Below are 18591 nucleotides of genomic sequence, written 5' to 3'. Positions count from 1 at the left end.
AGGTGTTTTTCCGCATTCTGAGGTCATAGCCTATCGCCTGTATCGTTATGTCGGTGATTTTCAATTGTTTGTTCTCGCCTGTGAGGTTTTGTTTTTTGCTTTTATTCTGTATTTCACGTACCGCGAGGCGAAGAAGCTTTACAAAACGCGAAGAATGTACTTCGCAGAGGTGTGGAATCTTATGGACCTAACTGTTTTAATACTCTGCTGGATTGCAATAGCGTATTACTTCATCTGTTTGGGATTGAGAAAATGGACAATTAACCTTTACCATAAAGATCCAACCAAGTTTATTAGTTTCCAACACGTTTCAACTTGGCAGCTAATGTTTGAGAGCGTGCTCGGAGTCACGGTGTTTGTGACGTGCATCAAATTCATCAAGATGTTCCGATTCAACCGACGAATCTTCCTCCTCTCATGTACTTTGAAACAAGCTAGTGGGGAACTCTTGCAATACCTTCTAGTGTTCAGTATTAACTTTCTAGCATTCTCGCAGATTTACCACTTTTTGCTAGGAAGCAGCCACGATTCCTTCAGCTCGTTGTTCAGCACCATGCAAAAACTTCTCAGTGTCCTCCTTGGCAAGTTTAGCTATCAAGAGATGAGGATTAACTCGTATAGGGTTCTTGGAGCAATGACATTCTTTCTTTACATAATCGTGACAAATTTCCTGTTTCTTAATGTTTTCATTGCCATCATAATTGAGTCTTTTGAAGTCGTAAAACAGCAGAACGACAAAATGCAAAACGAATTTGAAATGTTGGATTTCATCACGAAACGCTTCAAGGATTTCTTGGGTATACGCGCACTGAACAAGACCGCTGACTCAAAGTTCCAATACACAAATAAGGCGATATACAAGCACCCAAGCAAAAGGGAGAAACACAAGATGGCTGAAAAACTTGAACAAGCCCTAGACAGACTGGAGTGTTACATCGATGTGATAAACGATATTGAGAATGAAGATGACATGCTTTGTTGCTATGTATCACGGAGGATCCACCTCAGTTCTGCAAAGAAAGTGAAGACCGTAGAGCATTTCTTGTAATGTAAAGTAATGCTTCTATTCTTCCAGGTAGCCCTCAGTAATATAATAAATGGTATACGTATGCAGTATGCAGTTATCTTCGGCGAATATGAATATAGGTCATATAGAATCTAATAATCGTTTTTGTGATAACCGATTTTCATAAAAGCGTCTTGCATATTATTCTTCAGTACAAAGGAAACTGCGAGTGACGCTGCTGAGTTTGGCAGTCGTGAATGGAAAAATTTTGTCTCTATAAATGCTGCAATTTTAATTTGACCCGTGTTCAGTATTGTTTGTGTGCTGCATAATCGAACTCAGATAAACGCTCTGACAGATTTGCTTTCGGCTCAGCAGAAGTAATCTTATGAAAATTCTGGACAAAGCCCTTTTTTCAAAGAAAACAAATGCCCAAACAAAAGTGTCCATTAAGACGAACAAAGAATGGCACTTGGAATGCCCAGAATATCGTCAATATGGTAACTCTATGACGAACTGGAAAAATGCATAGACCATAAGTAAAGGGGAAAAAATATTTCTTCTGAAATACAGGGCATGCCTGTGATTTGGTAAAACATTACACCTAAAACAGGGAAGTAATCAATCGTTTCCAGGGCTTTCTTCGTCCAATCAAACTTGTCAAAAACACCCATGTAACCTCAAAGGGATTATACAAATAAAGAGAGGTTTGTTTAATTTTTGTCCTATTTTCCCAACAATTCGAACAAAACAGCTTTCAATACAGGTTACAATTAATTTTCTTATTTTCATATTTCATTGTTTTTAAAGTTATTTCACAAAAGTCCAAATACAGAGAGACGGTGGACTATCCATTCAGTCCTCGCTGAAAAGATCTTGATCCTTGCCGGATTTACCAGTTTCGATCATTGCCAAATGGGTTTTGATCATTGTTGGGTTGGTTTCCGTCGTCTTCATCGTCCTGGTCTGAAATCAGACAAATCAAAATACATCATTTATCTAAAATGTTCAGTGTTATTTAAAAATGATTATGATTCATTCAAACTGACTGGCCTGAATGATCCTCAGATTAATTTTTGTTTGGGCTTATACTGATATAAGTAGTATTTATTCCTGGCACAATCTACTCTAAACAGCTCCTACAAATTTCTATTTTCGGGAAAATTGAGATAAACGAGAAAGGTTTACGCGAGAATCCGAATAGCGTTTTATATCATAAGTCAAATTATTCTCGCCTTTTGATTGGTTCTTATTTATGATCAATTGAAGGACAGACGTATAGATAACGTCATTAACATTTTTTTGAAACGTATAGATTCCATGTCGCCGTCCGTCTCAGGCCCAGTAACAAAAGATTTAATGAGGAGAACCATGGCTGTGCACGTGCGTTATAAATCTATCTACATTTCTTTGCCGTCCTCTGCAAAACAACGCAAGCGTAAGATGTCAGTCTCACTGTGCGAATTTTACAAACAAATACTGAACTATATAATTCACTAACCACCTTTATCCTTCTTCTCACCTGATAAAATTTCTTTAACTACCGCTTTGACGACTGCAGTGAGCAAGGGGTCAAGGGCCTTAGCATTAGCGCCGGGAAAAATCAACGAGGGGGATTGCATGAACCTGATATCGCCAGCATGTCGATTTGAGTTAAACCAACGGCCTCCCGGACTAGTGACGTCAGAGAAAATGCTTAATACGATAAGCACAGACACCAGTTTGAACATGAACGCCATCTCGAGTAGTCTGCAAAAAGTAACAAGCGTGACGCAATTGTAGACATTTTCATGGCAACGAATCGCTTCCAAAATGTTTGAAATTGTTGTTGACAAACTCAAGACTTTCAATCCGAGAAGCACTTCTCTCATTACTCCATCAGAGTCTGCTTTTTATTATGAATTACGCGTTTGATTTTTTTTTGCAAGCTTTATGGGCCCAGAGAAGGGGATGGAGTGAAGAAAAGGGGGAGTCTTGGAAACTCAATTTTATGTTCGATGACTCAAAATTTGTTTTCAGGATTCTTGGAGACTGACACTTCTCACGGAGTACATGTCATTCATGATTTACAGATGGGTTTCTCACGACTCACCGACCACAAAAATGGCCAATCTTAGCTTTGCTCCCCCTCAAATTTCCTTCAGATCTTGTTATCACTTTAAGATTGAAGTTACGAGTAATTTTGTGCATGTTACATACCAAAAATAAATTCACTAATGTTTCCAAACTAATTCTTTTGATAGAGATTTTAGCTCGGATGATACTAACTATAGTGAAACCACAAGTATGTAATGTCATGATAATCGGGGAATGGAGAATGCCCCCGGGGGGGAGGGTACTGTCATATATGGGCTATATAGTTATGTGCCGCTGTGAAGGGTATGGTTTTCAAGCAGTTTACTCTAGGATAGGGTATATAAATCAAAGCATTTGGGTCTAGAATAGGGTATCATTTTTCGCGAAACTGACCAGTTGGTTGAAGATTTTAAGGAAACCAGGAATTGCCACTCAAAAATATAAAAAAATCAAATCGGTAAGTTTAAATTTACGTAAATAAGCCTCCACAGTGTCGATAGATGGGGGGATTTAGGGAGTTTACTCTAGTATAGGGTAGCAAAATTCAGCTGAACTAGCTCTGGTTTAGGCTAAGGGTTCCAGGGTCCCAGCGGCACATCCCTACCCAGAAATTCCCAAAGTACCCTCCCCCTCCGGAGAATGCCCCTCGAAAAGAAGAACTGCAAGCAAAATACCAGCACAGAACTGGAATGGAAGACGATCCAATAACAAATAGTGACAAACTGATCCTAGACACTATTGAAAAGTATTATCACTTAAGGAATCTACTCATCTGAAAGTAATACACTATTATATGACCTCGATGGTTATATTGAACACTTATCAATATCTTAACTCGCAGATGAGGACAGGAATAGAATTCATTTAAAGGATCATTAACTTTCTTGGAATGTAAACTACAGTTTCAGAACATTTTCAGGTTGATAAAACTGCCGGCCAAGATGGATTTACCTCTGAATTTTATAAACGTCTTGTTTCCAATGATTGGGGTAGGACCTATTTGGGAGTGCCAATGACGCTTATGACGCAAATAAATTTGCCATCTCCCCGCGAAGAGGGATCCTAACTTTAATTACAAAAGAAGGTGGCTCGCTGCTCGAACTGGTGACTCTTGTCAATGGGGACTAAAAGAAATCAACTATGACTATAACCAAAAGCCTAAAACCATCGCTTCAGCCAAATGTAGTACATACTGATCAAACTGCAGAATTCATTAAGGGAAAAATATAATAGGGTAAAATATCAGATTCATTACTGATATGGAATATCATATCATATATGGCATGGAACACGCAAAATCGCAAAACCTACCCGCTTTCTTATTTTCACTGACTGGACTTCCGAAAAGCCTTTGACTCTCTTCAATGGTCCTTCACGATGAGGATTCTAGATACCTTTAACTCTGGAACTTGAAGGCCCAGTCTCATAAGTACCTTTTACACAAGTATCGAAAGTGCAGGGATCAACAATGGTTTCATTGCCAACTGGTTCAAGCCTTCTAGAGGTTTACTACAAGGACACCCCTTATCGCCATGGCACCATACCCCGTTATCTTATCGAACAAAATCGGACAAGATCCAAGCAGGGAAGGAATCAAAGTATTTGTAAATGAAGGTACGTTTAAGTCAATTCTGTGGGGATTTGACCGCCGTTAAGAATGTCTTGAAAACAGTTGGAGACTTTGAGAGTTAACTGGTCCGTGGATAAATAGAAAAAATTCCAAAGCGATTTGGCTTGGAGGGTGTTATCGAAAGTGCAGTGTTATCGCCACACCTATCTATCTTATCGACGGAAATATTATCGAACAAAATCGGACAAGATCCAATGCAAGTAGAGAAGGAACATGAAAAGGGAGACGAAGTTACGTTAAGTCAATTCGAGAATGATGCAAATCTATTTTGCGCCGATTTGACTGCCGGAACGTCTTAACAATAGTTGGAGATTTTGGAGAGCTAACTGGTCCGAGGTTAAAGGACAGAAATCCAAAGCGATTTGGCTTAGCGAATGCTATCGAAAGTGCAGTAATCAACAATGGTTTCACTACGAACTGGTTCAAACCTTCTCAAGGGGTGTACTACAAGGATTTCCCATACCTATCACCATACCTATCTACATATTCTATGTGTTTCGATCTATTTGAGGTCTTTGTTTGTTTGTGCGTTTTGTGTCATAGCTTCGATAGAAGAGTGAAAATCATCAAAATACTCTTCCAGAAAATCCCGATTGGTAGTCAATTTCCGTGTTAGCAGTATTCCGAGCACTGATTGGTTGTCAGGCCCGATGATAGACTTACTTACATAGTTGGGTTTTGAACAGTAATCTTTTCACAAGTACTTTAAATCCAAATTGGAATATTTTCAATTTATAATTTTTCTAAACAAATATATTTTATCTGGAGTTCTCCAATTCAATACACTACCATTAAATGTTTAATACTCATTTTCTCTTGCTTCTTTTCTTTTAAAAAACGGGCAAATCTACATTTTAAGCTTAGTTTTATGATCTCGTTTGCATTAGATTATTTGAATATTTTTATTGCATTTTTCCCCATGTACATACAGCAACATGTGAATATCTCACCCCGGCAATCACTGGAAGGAGTTTTACATCTTTTGTTCCACGGCTGGCCTCTCACGATGCCAGTGAGCTACCCAGATAATGCGAAGTTGAATTTTTTCCGTGTTGTTTAATTTTTGCTGCTTTAATTCTTTATGCTGTGAAGGTCTTGCGGCGTTGCCCCTAGCGAATTTCACTTGCTTTTAGCAGAGACTGGGACCAACATTTTTTACATTAACCATAGTAACATCCGTCTTCCGTAGAATATGGCTACCACAGACCTCTTTAAAACACGTCAAACAGCCGTTAAATGTAAGGTGAACAGTCAAGAGGTAATTAGCCAATATCCGATGAAGGGAAGATGAACTGTAAGAGGGATAATATCCCATATTAACCTGTTTGCCAAGTTATTTCTCTCAAGTTATTTCTAGATAAGTGTTAAAAAATGCAGTAGATATACCAAGAGCGTTTGTGCGTTTGGAGCATATTGGGGGAATGAATCTTTCACCTTCGTGAAGACGAGTTTGATGTTAATGGGCTTAAAAATGTAAAGGAGTTGGCGAGTTTTGACCAGTCTGTGCTGTGACCGAAAATCGCCATATGTAAGGAATCTTGAAGTAAACCTGAGGCCCTTCGGACTTTTTTATTTTCGATTTGTTTATTGCGCGCTCCTGCTGAGATCCTTCGTAGTGATCCTGTCAATTACATGAATGGGAAAGAGATTCTTACGTAGAGTTAGAGTTAACTTCTGAATATTATTATGGATAAGCAATAGACTGCAAGGCTGATACTGCGTGAAAAACGTTTCAAGACACCAACATGACAAGAACCGATAAAGTAGGATCGCAACAGTGGACAGCTGTTTCGCCCTTCTTGGGGCTCGTCAGCACTGTGTAGCGAAGATATGTAACGCCAGTCCAAAAGCCAACGTACATAAATTGCAAAAATGACCCGTGCACTATATCAAGTTCCGTACTTTGAACTCACTTGCGCCCCGAAACACGCGTTTCCACATCACGTGTTTCGGGGCGCAAGGAGACAAAGTGTCAAGATTGGTGTCTCGAAAAGCAAAAGAATAAATGTGGCTGGACAAGGCCCGCCTAGACATTTAAACATTCAACCGCATGGCCAGTACCATGCTCAGATCTCTTGTAGATCCTGCGTTGGCAGCGTTTATCGTATGCGGTCCATTGCAGTTTCTGATTTATTATTATGGAAACCTTCCCCGTGCTATTGATAAAATTTACAAATTCTATCAAACTGGGATCGTGGCGAGCCTCATCTTATAGGATATAGGTTCAAAACTCACTAAAGGTGCAGGATCGTCCGAATCGAAAATGTCAGACTTCTGTTTGAATTGACATACGTGGCTCAAGCAAGCCGCTGATTTTTCACCTCCACTCATTTCCATTGTTTTTAAAACCAGTCAAAATCCAGTCTGTAACGGAACTCTCCAGCAGCGTCCCGGGTCGCTCGTTTCCTCAAGCTTTGGCTGTAAGGAACGACGACTCCAGGAACGAACAAGTAGAAGGGCTTGCGCACAGAAACACAAGATGAACAAGTTCTTGACAGGCTGGAATGTCACATCGATGTGATAAACGACATTGAGAATCAAGATGACGGCTTCTCTTTTGACACGAAGTGGTCAAACATCTGGCGTGATGAGTGGTGATGATGTGCAGTTCCCGCCAAAACTGCTACTTGTCTTAAAGTACGCTAACCTTGACCAAGAGAAAATTTATCGTGCCTTGACCCAATATGCAGAGAGAATCTGAACAATTGTAACTGAACTCAGAATATTTTTGAACAATGATAATGGCAATGACAACGATGATGGATAATGATGTATATCATTCGGAAATATATTTAGAGGAAAACAAAGCATTTTAATAATGAAGAAATGTTTCTTTTTTTTTTTTTACTTTTTAAGTGCATTGTAATGAAATGAAATGAAAATAGAGGATAAACAAAGACGACATCTCCCTCAAAGACACATCGTGTCTTAACTCATTTATAAAATGCAGCGCAAACATGGAAGGTACATTCATTCTCAGCTATGTAGTCATAAAAATATTTATCGCGATTTGGGTCTCCTTGTTAGAGTTTGATCTCAGTAAGGAGTATAGCACCAGACAAAAACCAAAACAAGCTAAGGCTTTAGAAATTTATTTGAGTTGAAATAAAAAAACACAGTGGATAAATCCTTGAAAATTAAGGATGAACTAAAATAGACTTTTGTATATAATGCTTTCACAAACCACACAATGCATATGAAATTCATAAACATGTTTCAGAAGAAGCATCATCCATTGTCAGCGGTACAAGAATACCAATAACAAAGATATCAGTGACGTCAGCTATTGTTATTAATATGCCTACCGAAGAACTATTGGCTGGTGAAACAAAAATTCTTTTTGTAACGTTTTGAACATTGAAAATGCATTTAAATTAGCCTCCCTGAACTCGTTTGAGAGTAATAATGCTTTTAAATTATCAACTAAAAAAACGAGGCTTATAAATAAGCAGCCATTTTTGAATAGGGTCTATACGTTTATAATTATCTTATTCCATTGACCTACTTTTCCACGTCTCCACTGGCTGTTCCGCTGTAAAAAAGGTAACTAGTTCATAACGCTGCACCGAGCGTGACAGTGTTCCCCGGCTTTGGCATTCTTTTACTTCACGCGGGGGGATGGGGGTGGGGTTTGCGAGCGAAGCGAGCAAGAAGAAATAGAGATCCCCACCCCCCACCCAGTCAAGTCTTCCGTCTGGCACTGGCGTCCAGTTCTCTCGCGATCCTATCCGCGCGTTCAACGATCGAATAAAAATACGAGAAAATAGAGGGCTGTGAACAGTCTAGCAAAAATTTTCGGACGATTTTAATTGCTGGCAAAAACAGTGTCTGAAAATAAAACCGTCCGAAATTTTTAAGCGTCCGAAATATTTACAGTACAATATAAAATTTTGAAGTAGCTCCAAAGCTCTTAGTTTCCTTTATGGAGCGAACTTTACTTGAGACACTGCTGAGAGATCTTGAGATACGCGACGGCTTGATAGAATTTGTGTTATTTTCTCGTTGGTGTATGGCTGGTTTGCAGTGTCACGCCATCAAAAATAAAAATCGTAACCATTCCATAAATTAAGTCAAGAAGCTGAGATATGAAAGATGATTGATAGATAAATAACATCGCCAAGTTTTAAGTCTGTACGGTTTTCCATCCGCGCGTTATTCGGAAAAGTGTTTCACTCAAATTTATAGAGCTTTGTATGGTGTCGCCATGTTTGTGCCCCTCCGAGGGACACAAACATGGCGGCCGCAAAGTAACAGAAACATTTGTCATTGAGTTTTGCCATTGAAACGAAACGTTATTACTCTAGAGCTCCGATACATTGAAATTAGTACTTTGTCTAGGGCAAGAACTGTTTAGTTAGTAAAAACTTGAGCAATAACTCATCTTTTGACTTACTCGACAGCGTTATCGAGCCGCCATTTTAATGTCACGCAACGCTTAAACTTGGAAATCCGACGTGCTTCATTACTTAATGAGGAACCCTGTCGGGCTTAAACGTTGCAAAACGTCAAGTTATTAGAGGGTCTTACATCTGATGAAACTAAAACTTCACAAGGATTGGTAATTTCTCATTTTGGAAATTGATGACGTCACATGAAAACCGGCAGAATCGTAGAACCTTGAGGGTGCTGTAAAACTATCATTTTCATAGATAAAGTCGCGTTTTGTAGGCGTAAATTTAGTTTAGCTATGTTTCATCACAGTGTCCGACATTTTCACGTCCAAAATTTTTTGCAAGTCAGGCATTTCCAGCACCTGGCATTGTCAACGCACTTGTTGCGTCATTCGTCAAAACTTTGTCACGCCAAAGGTTGCGTGAGAAACTCCAACCTCGTTCCCAGGTCCTCTCTCTTCCTCCCTCGAGAAAGTACCCTGGCTGCGGCTGGTCACGTGTCTACGTATGCCAACCAAAGCCGCACAGAGGGTGGGTCCTCAACTTAAATTTAGTCAACACTGTCTAGGGAGGTGAATGTTGCGCTGCTAGCTATACAGACGTTATTTATTTAAAAGTGAAGCAAGTTGTTTGTCAGAGATCCTGCCTGACCAATGCTTCGTCGCTATGATCTGAACTTCTATGAATATGAGATGCTAATTGAGAGGGAACTCCGCTTATTTTTCAGTGCTTTTTAAAAACCGTCAACAAGCCACTAGAGTTGGTAACGCTACCTGACAAATAGGGGCGTCCGACATATAGGGGCGCTATATCAAAATACCAAAAGTTTATCATTACCTCTGCATGGTTAATGTGTCACACTACCAATAAATGATTTGTGTTAAAATGACAGCTTTTGACTTCTAGTCAGTGGCGACTATTAGAGGAAGGAAAAGACTAATAATAAATCGGTTTGCTGAGCTGAGGTTCGAAGAATGGAGGTGTCAAGAAATCTAGATTCACTAGATCCACAAATTTTCTAAGTCTCAGTATGAATAATGTGGAGCATTTTTCAGGATTTCGTAATTCTTAAGAGATCTATAAATGGCTGAAGTCTCCTACATGTATTGCGAGTCAAGTTCAGTAAACTTTAATTTGAATGGGGCGATCTGTTTCTGAAATTGTTACAGAATTGATCCAAATAACTTTAGCCACGCGCGGATCTGGGCTGTTAGGTTTTGGTGAATTCATAAATGCTTCATGCTTTCAAAATTGATTAATTTATCGCGTAGTCTCTTTCGCAGCCGTTATTGCGAAGGAATCTGCATCGTAAACACAATACTGATCGTTTTCAATGTCACGCAATAAAAAAATAAATACAACACCAATACAGTACCAGTGGATAAAGTCAAGAAATAGATAAAGAAGATCATTATTTTTCTTAGTGTTAGGTCTTTGCGTTTTCCCAGACTTAAGACATTCGTATAACTGTTTCGCACGAAATTTCGGAGCTCACAGTATGGAAACGCCGTGTTGGATTACTTTCGTGGTCAACCAATATGGCATCTAGGCTACTGATTATCTGTATTGAAAAAACGAGCATTTACAATTAAGCACTTTTCCTAATGCTCTAACTTCTAAAAAGGCTAAATAACTTGAGATAGTTATATATTTTTCTACAAACGCGATCGTAACTCCGTGTCACGCTCAACTGCCATCAAAATACGCGTGGTTGAAGTGTAAACAGATATAAATTAACCGTCTCTTATGCCAGGCTCTCAAGTTTTGTTTTACGTGCACGTATTTAGAGAGGTAAGATTGGAGATATTAATAATTCCCATTTACGGCAAACAGCATATATTAATGTTTCGGCATTTCTCTTGTATACTTCACGTACCTGATATATAGGGGCACATGACAAATAGGGGCATCTGACATCTAGGGGCATCTGGCAAATAGGGTCTTCTGACATATAGGGGGATCTAACAAATAGGGGCATCTGACATATACGGGCGTCTGACATATAGGGGCATCTGACAAATAGGGGCACATGACATATAGGGGCATCTGACATATAGGGGCATCTGACAAATAGGGGCGTCTGACAGATAGGGGCGTCTGACATATAGGGGCGTCTGACATATAGGGGCACATGACATATAGGGGCATCTGACATATAGGGGCATCTGACAATTAGGGGCATCTGACAAATAGGGGCGTCTGACAAATAGGGGCATCTGACATATCGGGGCGTCTGACATATAGGAGTGTGAGATATTGGCGATGCCGGTTTCTAAGATTTGATCGGACATCATAGTTTTTTTCTACAAATGTATTCTGTTGCCATTCATTATCTTTTGAAAGTGGACACTCTCGTAAGCGGACAGCTCTAGTTACTACCGCCGTCACAAAACCCTGTCAGAGCGTATCTACAAAGATATTACCTTAATTGGCAGCCTGGCTTCACGAGCCCCTATCTCTCTCCTCCACAGAGGCTTCCTAGGGGAGGGGAAAGTGAAGTGAGAGTGGGCGCGGGGGGACGATGAGAAGAGGAGAAGGGCGGAAACATCCTTTATTCCCTATCTTCAGCCTCCGAACTACCAGCTTACATGGTCAAAGCAGCATGAAAGAGGCCTCGACGGAGGAGAGAGAGCCCCTATAGTTGTTTCAGGCAGCCAGTCCTCTATTTAGTAAGAACTCAAGTGAGAACTTTAAGCTCTTTTTTGCAGACGAATTGTACTTGGGTTGTTATGAAACACAGAATAATGAATCGAATCTTTACAAGCCAAGGCTTAGTACAATAAACTCATATAAGTGCATCGAGGCCTGCGCATATGAGATGTTTCCACTGGCTGCAGTTCTCAACGACACTGATTGCCACTGTGCAAACGACAGCGTAACTCCGCTGATCGAGACTGATCCATGTGGCGGCTCACGTAAATCCACGAACAGATTTGAGGTATACAACACCAGCTGCCTTCTGGTGGAATTTGTTGAAATTTATCAGGAACTGACATTCACAACATTTCCACCCAATATAACGCCGTCAGTATCTTCATCTCTCATGCTTGTCACGCCATCAAGTGTGACAGCAACGAATTCGTCACAAACAATAGTATATTCGGTGGATTTTGGCGATGGAAGGAGTAACGGGACACGGGTCCTTAGACACTATTATCTCGCTATTGGCGAGTTTAACATCACTTTAGTGGCATCCCGAGGCAACTCGACCATCTTCGTATTGTCCCGCAGGATTCGGATATTATCCCGAGCCAAAGTAGCTAACGTGTCGTGCTCCGCCATAAAGCCAAACCATACAGTTGTGTGCAAATTGAATGGTCTGAGAGGAAGTGACATCACAGCTTCGATAGCAATGTACAATACAGGCCAAAACGTGTCGCTCTTAGTTCCAGGTATGTTTTCAATAAGTACGTGGTGTAACACCCCTTGAAGAATAATTTCATTATACTCATAAACTTATAAACAATATAGACAGTGACGTGGACAAATGTACCCAAACAGGGCGGGGATGGGGTGAGAACGCTAGAACGGGCTTCTTTTTGCTTAAAAAGGGAGGGTGTGGAGTGAAGGCTAAGAGAGTGAGGGGGGAAATTTATCGGTCGTTTAATTTGGGTCTTATTATTTGAGCAAAAAGGAAGGAGGTACCATTGGTCTGTATCTTTAACTATGCCACTAGCTGCTGTACTCCTGACTTTGTGTAAACATAGTTTAGGGGGAATAATAGGTTGTTTGCTGAACGCTTTGGGAGAGAAGACCGATGTCTAGTTTGGTAGAGCGGTTTTCAATTGACTGTCATAAAACCAAACCCAAAGTAGTCACTCTAGCCAATCACAAAGGACACAGACAATCCAGAGAACCAATCAAAACTTGAAGTAATTACATGTAGCTGACGCAAAGCGCGGGAAAACGAGTGCGAGTGAGTTGCAATTGGTTTTGGTTTGACTTCTGATTGGATGAAAAAGTGGCGCGAGTTTTCTAAGCTAATCGTGTAGCATAGTTGATGCAAAACCTATTACTTTTTGACACTTAAATAAAAACTGCTGTATTATAAGAACCTTATCAGTGATTGGAAGGGGCAGTGTAGTGTTTAAAACTCTCGTCTCAGTTTTGACCGTGCATTTGTCAGTTGGTAACCTCATCATTAACTTTGTTTTCTAGATGGGGGCCAATTAGAAAACCAAATAGTTTACTTGACCCCCATACTCTATTTAATATTTATCAACCGAAAAGGTATACTGTAAACATTAAAAAGTAACTGTTCACCTGTTACTGTAAATTGAGAGGAAATAATGTACATTGCTTCGATGTTGATCTGTTTTTTCAAGGAATGAAACAATAGCGTCTTTCTTTTTTCTTTCTGTTGAAGTTGAAGCAGCCATTCGACTAAAACTATGGAGTCTAGGGACCCTGAGAAATATTTGGATATGTTGCAACAGAGCAAGTGTAAGAATACATGTACCACTTATATTTTTCTTTTCACCTCCTAGACGTGCCACGATTGGTAATAGGGAGCACAGGGGTTCCAATAACCAACCAATCAGCTGCGAAGAATGAATCTGGAGCGTATTTACTTCCTTCTCTCCAGTTTATAACGGAGGCCACAGTGGAGGCCTGGGAAGTATATGCTGAGTCTCCTGGTCGCATTCAGTTGCAGGTGAGGACGTGTTTCTCTCCACACGAACTACTTTTGATTTTAGCAGGAGGCAGAAAGCTGATTCGTTCCCAGTAACCTCTAATAACTTCGTTTTCTTGCACAAAATGTTGGCAGTGGTGGTGTAGTCATTCACGAAAAGGAATTTATAATTCAAAAACCCACATCAGATTGTAAATAGTGAAAGATGTGAAACATTTTGTGTCTCCAACCGTTTAATTTGTCGCCAAAAATTGGTCATCTGCGTCTAGTCCGACGATTCACTTGTAGATCGTCAAGTGTCGCCAGGTAGGAAAATAGTTGAGTTATTTTGAACAAAATATGTTGTCCTTCATCAAATTAAACGCAGAAATCTCGAGTTAAGTATTAGATGAGGGCAAAGCAACTTTAGCATTGTCTTTATTTTTGCCAGCTGCGGAGAAAATGACATGATGACTGCGAAGAAAATGACTTTTACTCAGTGGGCGCAGTCGCAGTATGAAAGAAGGAATGAACCAGGGAAGGTGTCATCCAAGATTAAGACACCCTATTAAAAGAGAGGAAGGGGATCAACCGAGATGGTGCTCGAACGAAAGCTACGTAAGATAAAAGACGTTTCAAATCAACGATTCTGGTCTTGTACCCCCGATAGAGTGAAATTTGCTTCGTCCCAAAACTTACAGGGTGGGGTACATCACTGGGGAGTTCGTATGTACAAAACGGTGACCCTAGCATTCGTTACATCTAAGCTTCGCCAGCAGGGTTTTCCTCAATCTTAACGCATCTCTGGTGTAACGGAGCTGCTTAGTTTGATCTAATTAGCCTTTTTTTCATAGATTTACAGGGCAATTTTGAATTTGACGAAATGTAAAGGAAGCCGCTATCAGCACTCGTCTTGTGGGGACTGGACTCCAGCTAACGGTGACTGTAATCAAGTATGCATCAAATTAATTTACCGGCCGAAACTATCCATCGTGTCTTGCGGGCGTACTATCAGTAGTTATTCCAAAGTGTACAGCATTGACACCAATCTTACCGTGGGATATAACTTGATAGTCATACCGCAAGAGCAGAGGTTTATTACACGTGAAGGAGACATACTAGGATTTTATAGAAACACTTCCGGTGCTGTCATTCAGACAATTACCGCTGGGCAAGATATAGGTGGTTATTTTTTTCCGGCGCAGGATATGTCCAACTTGGATATCAAGAATGGTATAACCTCGAACATCTCTTTTCGCGTAAAATTACACAGCTCTGCTGAAGTTAAAGCCGAACTCGCTTTTTGGTGTTCGACATCCGTTGGGCTGCATTCCCTGACGTCGACTTTCCATAACGCTCTAAGCTCATACAACGACAGCAAAGCTCTCACCTTTCGATCTTTTATCGCAGTACAAAATGCGATTGCACAACTAGACACACAGCGACAGATATATATTGAAGTGAACTCGACAGAAGTCTTCACTGCAAATGTAACACAGGGCACTAACGTTTCGTGCGAATGGTACGTTCCCAACTCAAGTTTAACTGCCGAATTACAATCACCTTACCTCAAAAACAACACCACTACTGAAGGTGGAGTTTTCCAGTACAGCTTTTTGTATCGTTTTACCGGATATATTCCGCTCGTGGTAACCGCATACAACCTTGTCTCCAAAGAGCGCCGCACCCTTAACCTTTTCGTACGCCAGCCAATCAAGGGTCTAAAGGCAAATATGTGTAACGGAGAGTTTGCTTACAACAACGCTCAAACGTGTTTCAATTCCAGCGTGACACGGGGTACTGATGTCGGCTGCACTTGGGTTTTTAAACAACCACCCAGGAAAAAAGACGACTGCAGCAAAAAGAAAATCGGTGAAACCATTTTTCGTGGATTCACTCCCGTTGGATTTAGGAACTTCACTCTATACTGCTACAATAACATTTCCAGTGTGTCTGTGGATTATTCTGTGCAAGTTATTGCTAATCCGCTGTCCATTGACGTCCCCCTGAAAGTTCCATCTAATGTGCCGGTGAAAGTAACTTGCCAAGTCAACTGGTCCGGGGGGACACCGGACTCGTTCTTCGCGCAGCAGGGGGTGAGCGGAAAAAATGGAACAAACATAGTCCAAGATCCTGTTTTAACATTGCATTCGGGTGGGATCCGTAACAGTAGCACAGGTCCAGTGATTATATACAGGAAATTCAAGAGATATCCCTTCTTAAAACAGAAAGTAACATGCAAGGCAAAAAATTATCCAGACTTAAATACTGTTATTTCTGTAAAAGCACTTTACAGCATAACAGGAATCAACATGACTTCCGATTGCCCCTCGAGAATCGAGGTAGGGACGAAGTGCGCCTTCGAAGTTCGGTTGCTTCGTGGGGACAGTGCAAGCTTTACGTGGACTGTTTCCGAAGGCGACACTCGTGTTTCCGTGTACAGCGAGAAAAAAAAAATCCAGCATCAGTTTCTCAACACAGGCCTAGCCAATGTTACAGTAAATGTCAGTAACGGAGTGTCTTCGGGTACAAAGACGAGTCAGTTTTTCGTGTATTGGCTCTCCACGCGTGAACCTCGCGTAACTGCGTCACCGTCCATTCCACTCTTCCAGTCGTCCACTATGTTCAAGTCTTCATCGGCTATCACAGAGCATTTATCTTCCAGGTCCAGCAGAAACGTTGCGAAACACTCTAATCACGTAAAAGGGACAGTAATATCCATCCTGCCTACCAGTACTACCAAGTCAAACTCTACAGCTAGTATTATGAATAAGATTCCGTCGTTGAAAAACGCTGAACTTCGTCACGCTTCTGTTGGACTTGTTGGTCACGCAATCACCTTCTCCGTTGATCACGTGGAGAGGCCAAACCTCTTCCGCTTTAGGTGGAACTGGGACGGTAAATCAAATTTAGAGGAAGCTAGTTCCATTGTAACACACACCTTTACCGAGCCAGGTCAATATTTCATCACCGTGAATATCTCCTCTACAGTTGATCACGTGGTCTTAGATGGTCACGTGACAGTTCAACAACGTATCGAAGGCTTACTTATCAGAGATTTGGCTGTGAAATCATCAAATGTTCTACACGTGAAATTTGAGATTTTGCAAGGGACCAATGTCACGTACTCTGTGGAATATGGTGACGAAACTGGTGAGTAAAAAACTTAGTTTTTATTATGAAGTAAACAACAACAATGTGAGTAAAACTAGATTTTATTTTTTCTAGTCATAAAACAACCAATGAACTGAGTGACCAGGCATATTTTAAATAAGCTTGATCGATACATTTTAAGACGTGTTCTTTAGTTGTGTATAACTACACACACATAGAACGGTTTTCATTGTAATTGGTAACTGGTAATTGGTAATTGGTTTTAAATCACTACACACGATTGGCTTAAAAAACTCGCGCCTCTTTTTCATCCAATCAGAAGTAAAACCAAAACCAAACGTGACTCACTCGCACTCGTTTTCCCGCGCTTTGCGTCAGCTACAAGTAATTACTTCGAGTTTTGATTGGCTAGAGTGATTACTTTGGCGATTGAAAATCGCTCTATTTTGCGTTACACGGGTTTCGTTATCATCCAGCGCGTGGTACTACAAGTAGTAAACAGAAATTAAAAACGTTTGTTGTGGCAAAACTCAATGTATGGCGGGAATCGTGACACGGAGAACTTGGCCGGTCCTGAGTTTAGCGTGATGCGCGATTTCTGAGCCAAGGCATGTTCCTCAGTATGTTCATGATAGCGCTTCGAATGTGCCTCATCTTCCAGCAGTAAATTACAGGATTCAAAGATGAATTAAGAAATACGAGAGTCATCGAGAAAAGATAAAATCTCTTCAAAGCCATACTCGGACCGTAAATTTGAACGGCGACCATACAGATCAAGTGCGGTAAAAAACAAAACACAAACACAAGATACACATAGAATATACCGACTGCATATTTAATGCGACCAGCAAAGTTTGACATTTCTTCATTCTCTGCTACTTGCTGTACTTGAAGGAGTCTTATTTGGCTCCGATGGTGTCGTACTGCGAAGTAAATTTTTCTGTAAGCCGCTGTTGTGAGCAGGAGACCAGCAGCTCCACAAATGCAGAAGATAATGCAGTGGACCTCGGATGGATGCCACAAAAATAATGAAGAAAGAAATGCACTTAACACCCATATTAAGATCACCACAGCAACAACACGCTTGCGAGTCACAAGTTCCTGGTATCTGAGATGAAGATGAATAACTAAAAACCTGTCTACACTTATAGCTACAACACTGGAAAACGACGCTCCGGAAAACAAGCACTGGATGATGTGAAACGCCACATAGCTTGCACAGCTGCCATTGTTTTGCAACCACTTCACCAAAAGTGAGGTGTAAAATGGCTGGACCAATAAACCAACACCAACATCAGAAACAGCAAGACTCAGGAGCAATGTTTTTAAAGTCCTCGGCAACGACGGCGTTTTTCTTATGGCGTGGATTGTTACAATGTTTAACATGATGGCGGTATAGGACAGAAAACTGTTGAAGACACAATTAGCGAAGTAGGTTGAATGGAGATCTTCAACTTTGGAGACTGAGGGAAAATACCGCAGCAATACTTCACATGGTTTGTTCATAATGTCGACTCAAGTTTTTTCAAGTCACTTCGAGCTGTTATACAAAATGTTTCATAAGGTTCTGAATAGTTTACGTCCTTAGCAATCGACCATCAAGCTAAATCACCTGCCTCAAGTTCAGGGCTTCATGACAAAAATCTACATTTTGTAGATGATCTGAGACGAAGTGTAAAATTACAGGAGTCAATTTCTTTTCCAGTGTTGTCTGCTAAAAAATACGATGAAAACTACGCCAAAGTCAATGCTGAAAAAACCA

The 18591-nt window shown here is 40.6% G+C and overlaps 4 protein-coding genes across 5 annotated transcripts in view; 2 read left to right on the top strand and 2 right to left on the bottom strand.

The window, feature by feature from the left end:
* LOC145489381 (polycystin-1-like protein 2) overlaps positions 1 to 1784 on the top strand; it is a 9888-nt gene extending 8104 nt beyond the window's left edge. The window contains exon 5 of the mRNA XM_081468343.1: positions 1 to 1784. This exon is cut by the window's left edge and continues 409 nt beyond it. Within this exon, the coding sequence (XP_081324469.1) occupies positions 1 to 1048 (1048 nt within the window). The 3' untranslated portion in view covers positions 1049 to 1784.
* Positions 1 to 18591, top strand: part of LOC145490493 (polycystin-1-like) — a 106271-nt gene that overhangs the window by 32026 nt on the left and 55654 nt on the right. Inside the window, exons 5-6 of the mRNA XM_081469601.1 lie at positions 13591 to 13757; positions 14570 to 16868. Coding sequence (XP_081325727.1) covers positions 13591 to 13757; positions 14570 to 16868 — 2466 coding nt within the window. The remainder of the gene's footprint in view (positions 1 to 13590; positions 13758 to 14569; positions 16869 to 18591) is intronic.
* On the bottom strand, positions 1892 to 4464 carry LOC145490379 (uncharacterized). 2 transcript variants are annotated; one of them, XM_081469505.1, is made up of 3 exons: positions 4394 to 4464; positions 2529 to 2755; positions 1892 to 1972 (listed from the first exon to the last, which is right to left on the bottom strand). In XM_081469505.1, the coding sequence occupies exons 2-3, from the start codon at positions 2743 to 2745 to the stop codon at positions 1899 to 1901; spliced, it is 291 nt and encodes a 96-aa protein (XP_081325631.1). In that variant the 5' UTR covers positions 2746 to 2755; positions 4394 to 4464; the 3' UTR covers positions 1892 to 1898. The 2 variants fall into 2 exon arrangements, with proteins under 2 accessions (XP_081325631.1, XP_081325630.1); XM_081469504.1 differs by lacking the exon at positions 4394 to 4464 and having other exon boundaries at positions 2529 to 2952.
* On the bottom strand, positions 17329 to 18437 carry LOC145491202 (beta-4C adrenergic receptor-like). The gene has a single exon (XM_081470352.1). It carries the CDS (start codon positions 18333 to 18335, stop codon positions 17409 to 17411), a length of 927 nt encoding a protein of 308 aa, XP_081326478.1. The 5' UTR covers positions 18336 to 18437; the 3' UTR covers positions 17329 to 17408.

The sequence above is a fragment of the Orbicella franksi genome, chromosome 6 (assembly GCF_964199315.1).
Source record: "Orbicella franksi chromosome 6, jaOrbFran1.1, whole genome shotgun sequence".
NCBI lineage: Eukaryota > Metazoa > Cnidaria > Anthozoa > Scleractinia > Merulinidae > Orbicella > Orbicella franksi.
This window is presented reverse-complemented; position numbering and strand designations above follow the sequence as displayed.

Coding starts and splice junctions, on each gene's coding strand:
- LOC145490379 (XM_081469504.1), bottom strand. CDS start 2,877: ATGAGAGAAGTGCTTCTCGGATTGAAAGTCTTGAGTTTGTCAACAACA. Junction 1,973..2,528: donor AGTTAAAGAAATTTTATCAG/GTGAGAAGAAGG, acceptor GTCTGATTTCAG/ACCAGGACGATGAAGACGAC.
- LOC145491202 (XM_081470352.1), bottom strand. CDS start 18,335: ATGAACAAACCATGTGAAGTATTGCTGCGGTATTTTCCCTCAGTCTCC.